Consider the following 6,252-nt stretch of genomic DNA (forward strand, 5'->3'; position numbering starts at 1 on the left):
AAAATACACACCTTTGGAAAGTTTCATTCCATTTGCATTAACAGAACAAAAATGGTTGAAAACCGAAAAGTGAAGTGGCCAAAAATGGCCAGATAGAAACCAGAGGGTTAAGAGAGTGCCAAATAATTTCATTAAATAATTACTAATTAAATATTTTTAAATAAAATTGTAAATAATAAAATATTTAAAACTGCAATTACTGAATAAATTATTTCAATTTTTAATTAATCCATGCTACATTTAGTTATTTACAGATGTATTTAATTGAGTTTGGCACTCGTGTGTAATTTTTAGCCCCAAACCATGCAAATGCTTAAAATACCATGATTTATATAACAATGTGTCATGATACAATGCAGCACTGGCAGTCGACAAGTCAGACTACGCCGAGTGGCCTCTCAAATCTGGATTAAAGGGGAGGGTTGTGTCAGGAAGATCATTCAGCACAAAATGGTCAGTGCTGTTAGCCAACAGCGTGTCAGTGGAAACTAATATTAAATGTTAAAGTTAAATAAACTTCCAATAAACATCTACCCTACTAGGATGTAAAAGTTGACCGAATGTTTTAGGTTTTATTTTGTTTTTCTTCAATTTAATTTTTCTATTTGTTTGCATGAAATAGAATCTAACAGTATTATCACTTGAACATTTTTCATGTGTGTCCTCATATTAAACCTTCTTGATAACTGTCACATTGGAACATCCCAACTTTATTTAAATATGTGCTTGCCAATAAGAACAAACTACTGAAAATAAAGAAGCACCATTACTCTTTATGTCATAAACATTTATTTATGGTCATTTTTTTTACATTATGAGGCACTGCAGAAAAATATAAAGCAAATATTTTCCAGTCTACACAGAAACACCTTCATTACTGATTTATTCACAACAGTGTTCTCATCTTGTTGACTAAACTCCAGCTGACGTCAGCCGGCTCTGAGGGGAGTGTTTTCTTTTTTAAGAACAAACGTGGAGAGCATTGCAGTGATTTGTCTTAGTTTGTTAGTTAAAACAGAATAACGTGGCTGGAAATCAAATTCTAAAAAGGAAAATTTCTTTCAACAAAATTATATTAAAGAGTAACAAAAACAGATAAACAACGTGTTCTGTTCTGCAGCTGTACACATGCCAAAGAGGACTTGCTGAAAAGGCAACAGTTGCATTTCCTGTTACTGTTGTTTTGATCAAGGCTCTGAGTCGCCGTCTCCCACCTCCAGTAGGAACACGATGAGGTCCGACACACTGCCCCACTTTCTCAGCTAGACTGTGCACATATCTGCTGGTAGTACTTCCTCAGCATCTCCAGCTGAGCGGAGCGTACTAGGATGTGCGGTCGAACAGATGCCAGCTTCTGACAGGCCTCTTCTGGAGTCCAGCAGTGTAACTGTCAGCAGGAAAGCAAACGGTCAACACAGCAAACCTGTCGCTTGATGCCCGAGCGACTCATCAGCCATGAGCATGTTTCATACAGTCACCACTCTGGAATATTGACTTAAACACTCTGTGGTTCAGTGCATGTGGAGGTAAACGGGTCAAAAACGGAGTTAAATGTGGCATGTGTTTTATCTGAAATGACCATGAGATTATATTTACATACAAATACTTTAAAGGTAAGTACGCTGGAATAAAAGGGTAAAAAGTCAGGGTTTTTTCAGGAAACAAAGAAATATATTACATTGTAATTTAGCAGTATGCTGTACTGTTCAGGGAGCGGGCCATATTATGAAGCGGATTAACCTCGGCCAGTTTCTGGGTATTTTACAGGAAAGGAGACACAGCTTACAGTGTAAGTAATTTTAAATACACTGTAAGTTAAAAAGAACAACTGAATAACAGAAAATCCATCATGTACACAGTGTAACAAAATAAGGATGTAAAAAGGGAAGGTTAAGTCACTCAACATTTACAGCCGTCAACACAAAAACTGCATCAAAAATATTGTTTTTCTGCAAAATTACCAGCTAATTACACACCACTTAAAACAGGCTCTGAAACTGAAACGATGTCATCTCATTGGAAGACCACTTTGTGTTCAAGTAGTAATAAAAAAACTAAACAAACAAGAAAACACCCACAAATATTTCTGAAAATGTTTTGTTTGTTTTTTTAATTTCAAATATTGTATAACGAGACAAAACTGCAAACATGAACGCAGATTGTAACAAACTGAATCCTTTCATCGAACCACCAAACAAACACACTGGTCCTCTCTGCGCACACACGTGGCAGCACTGCTGCTGTCATTGTGTTCATGTTTAACAAAATAAACTGCAGACATGAGTGCGACTCTGTCACTGAGCTAACAGCTGATCCCTTAGCATGTTTGTGCTCTCTGCTCATGCTGCCTTCATATTCAGTCATTCTCAGCTTTTTAAAGAACTTCAAAGACAAACTGCAGGACATTTCTTCAAGTGGCCCCCAGGCTGCAAATATGAGACCCTGACTCAAAATAAGTTATGCAATACTCAAAATTACCTACAGTATAAATTGTGTCTCCTTTCCTCTAAAATACATGCAGGATAGGCACGTTTGGGCCACTCTGTAATATTGCCTGCTCCACAAAAAGTAACACGTACTTATGACGTAACTACAGGGAAATATTGTTTGTTTTGCTGCTAAATTACCATGAAATTGCACAGTACGTAAAAGTACTTAAAAATGCTTAAAAGTGCTTAAAAGTGCTTATGCGCTGCTCAGATTTTATAGCAGTATAATGATTTGCTTCCTGTAAAAAACGGATTTGTTGCCGCCTTATTCTTATTTGTTCAAAATTATCCAACATAACAAATGTGAATTTATTATTCTATTTATTATTTATTTCTTTATTTTTTATCCACCCTTTATGCTTTATCTTGAAAAGTGGGATGTTCTTCTCTCCACTCGGTTTTTGTGCTGTCTGCAGTTCAAACAGCAGGTGGCAGTCTGAGTGCATCATACTGACCCGTATGAGGTAGGCGGCAGCTAATGTGGCGCTCCGGGAACGTCCAGCCTTGCAGTGCACGTACACACTGGTTCCCTGCTCTTTATGCTGCAGTGCAAACTTCACGCCTCTGTGGAGGTTCTCCATGCTGGTGACACCAGTCAGGTCCACAGTGCTCAGCCTGAGCTGCTCCACACCAGCAGCCCGCCACTCCTGCACCAGCACCGCAACAATAAATGACACAGTGTATGAGGGGCGGCTCTTTGGCACTGTTCAGGTTTGAACTTCTATCACACATCAGTATTTAACTCATCTTGCATATGCATGACAGCACAGGGTCATTTCAAATATGAGCAGGGCGATTAAACTGCACGTCAACTTAATAATGGGAACTCAAACGAAGGGAACTCACCTGGGCTGAGTTGCAGAAATATTTGGTCTCGTACTCTTCGTTCATGGTGATCACCCCTCTAACATTTTCTGTTTCCACCAGCTGCAACAGCAAAAACAGGCCATCAGCTCTCAGAGTTGAAAACTGCAACTGCCACGAGAGCGGCGCTCTAAATACTCTTTCTCTCCTTTATTCCATTTTTTATGAGGTCTTGACAAAATATATTTCCAGTCTCCTTCTCTGCTCTTTATGCAAACACTGGTGCATCTCAGAAAATGGCAATATTGTGTAAGAGTTCATTTTTTCCAAGATTTTTTATTTTATTTTGATGATCACAAAAAACATAAATCTGGTATCTCAAATTATTAGAATATTTCATCTGGAGTCCACAGCCATGAGGAAGACTGCTGACTTACCAAATGCTCAGATGGCAAAAATCAACAACCACCAGAAGCCACCACAGTCACTGCTGCAAAAGCTGTCAGTTCACAGTGTGCAAATATTTATGGGAAGTTGACTAGAAGGAAAAAGTATACACAAACAACACACATGACATGAGAGTTTGCCAAGGAGCAGACTGAAGGTGGTGTCAGTGTCACAATGTACACAGCAAAGGGGCCACAGCCATCGACTTCAATAATATCAGCCACTCATAAACAACAGGCATCTTACCTGAGCTAAGGAGAAAGATGCCTGTGGTCCTTATTCTAATCATGTAACAGGTAATATCCAGTATGCGTAATGTGACAAAAGCACAACGTTCAGTGTGTGTTTCATGGCATTTTTACGCAGCCAACCCAAAGTTGTGGAATGATCTGCCCTTGCACGTTAGACAGACCTCTTCTCTTTCTGAGTTTAAAAGTTTTCTTAAAACATATTTATTCGCTGAAGCCTTTGGCACTGATTAAAGGGGTTGACTCAATTTGTTTTAACATGTTTTAATTTATTTTAGTTATTAATTTATTTTATCTTATTTTTATTTACTTTACTTTGGCCATTTGCATGTACAGCACTTTGTGAACTCTGGTTTTATGTTAAAGTGCTTTATAAATAAAGGTGGTATGGTATGGTAGCATGTTCCTTGTGTAACAGTCTTTACATTAATAAGCTGTATTCCTCACACTGAGGAAGGGATGTTTGCCTATCATTTAATAATCAAAAACATTTTAGAAATCACAGTCCTACAATTATCCAAAAGCTTCTTTGCTGGGACCAAAATTACTTTTATAAAAGGAAAGCTCTTAGCTCGGGAAAAGGCCATTCAAAAGCTTTTTGGGGGCAAAGTATTCAAACACACAAATAAGTGGCCAAATGTGCATCTGTGGGTGGTGCTGGAGTGGCCACAGTGGCTGTAGGCAGGACGCACTGATGGGGCATCGTGAAGGAAGGGGCGGAGGTACAGAGCAGCAGAACAATAGCAACAGCGGTGTGTGAATTAATGCTAAACATAGTATGAACATTAGTCTTAGTGTTTTTCTACTGATGCACACTGCACTGTGTGCTCTGACTGACTACTGCAGAAAAACAAACCTAATAAATCATGTTGACCGTCAGAGGTCTGATGATCCAAGAGGACCAACTATGGGCAAAAACTACTGAACTGCGAGACCGTTTCTGTTTCTGATATGTTAGCTTGTTAGATAACTGAGGCGGTGTTACAGCGGTTTCTGCTTCAGCTGGATCGAAGATGGTGAGAATCACCCACAAATCACAATATTCGCTGATTGAGATAATGACCTACTCACTGCGAGTTACTATTTCATAATTGTGTAATGTCTTTACAGCATTTCTTTGAAATTGCACACACACCACTACTATAACAACTTGCCAAAACATTTGTTTAGAGTCAATGTCAATGCCGCCTCGTTAGCGCAGGCTAGCTCGGCAGCTGGTCTAAAGAGTCGTTAGCTAGCGCTCGACTACGCTAGCTAGCAGCTTCAGTGTTTGACAGGCGGACCTGTTTGGTCATGGACCTGAACGGCAGCGCTCCGAGGATCACAGTTTCATCCACTCGGTCAAACCACCGTCTCGAGGACACCTTCTCCATGACAACGTTGTAGGCTAACGTGGGGTAGAAGAGCAGCCGTGCTAACACTCCCGACATGGCTGAGCTATTTTCTGACGAGTCGTGTAAGAATTGAACTTGTGCTGTGGAGAGCTCAGCCTCTCATCATTACTCCTCCGTGTTGCTGTGCGGCGTGTGCTTCGCAACCTTCATCCCACATGCTGTCAGTTTCCTCCTCCTGCAGTACGACTTCCGCCGACTGCTACCCCTTCAAAATAAACACACTGGCCTTCCATCCATAGATTCAGTCTCAAATCAGAATATTTTTTCTGCTCGACCAGCTGATGTTAAGGTGCAAAGTCGAACATATATAATGAGTACAACAACTTCATATATCACATTTTTTAAAGGACTGTCAGAACTTTTTTTTTTACACATTAAAATGTAATCTCTCAAAAGCTATTCCAAAATAAAAGCCTGATTTTTCACTGCGCTTTCTTATCATCGAAATAAATCACGGTATCTGCCAAAGATACGTCAGAAAATCTCGCTAGTTAAAATATGAAAACAACAGCCCAGCACTCTGGCGTTTTTAAAAGTAGAATGGTAGGCAGAAGCTTCAGGTCTCAGTCCCCTCTCCTGACCTCACAGCTTGGACTCAGGACACAAATGATTTCTTCTTTTAAGGTTAGGCTCAAAATGTGCCTTTTGTTAACCCATGCTTCAGTTATGCTGTCATAGTCTGTATTTGCTGGGGGACTTGCCATGATGCACGGAGCACTACTTCTCTCTGTCTCTCACTCCCATCGTGTTTATATACTGTGCTGACTCAAATTTCAATGTTGAGGTTTTCCTGTAATGTTTAGGGCTTTTCCATTGTTTAATATTGTCATTCTATCATAAATTTTAAAAAAAGATTTTCATTGTGTGGTT

The 6,252-nt window shown here is 39.6% G+C and overlaps 1 protein-coding gene across 1 annotated transcript; it reads right to left on the reverse strand.

Annotated features, from left to right (window-relative positions):
- Positions 1 to 772: 772 nt before the first annotated feature.
- Positions 773 to 5,569, reverse strand: ptpmt1 (protein tyrosine phosphatase mitochondrial 1). Its single transcript, XM_085140767.1, has 4 exons — positions 5,272 to 5,569; positions 3,336 to 3,416; positions 2,945 to 3,136; positions 773 to 1,387 (listed from the first exon to the last, which is right to left on the reverse strand). Exons 1-4 carry the CDS (start codon positions 5,416 to 5,418, stop codon positions 1,259 to 1,261), a joined length of 549 nt encoding a protein of 182 aa, XP_084996893.1. The 5' UTR covers positions 5,419 to 5,569; the 3' UTR covers positions 773 to 1,258.
- Positions 5,570 to 6,252: the final 683 nt, after the last annotated feature.

This window comes from Neolamprologus multifasciatus, chromosome 1 (assembly GCF_963576455.1).
Source record: "Neolamprologus multifasciatus chromosome 1, fNeoMul1.2, whole genome shotgun sequence".
Taxonomy (NCBI): Eukaryota; Metazoa; Chordata; class Actinopteri; order Cichliformes; family Cichlidae; genus Neolamprologus; species Neolamprologus multifasciatus.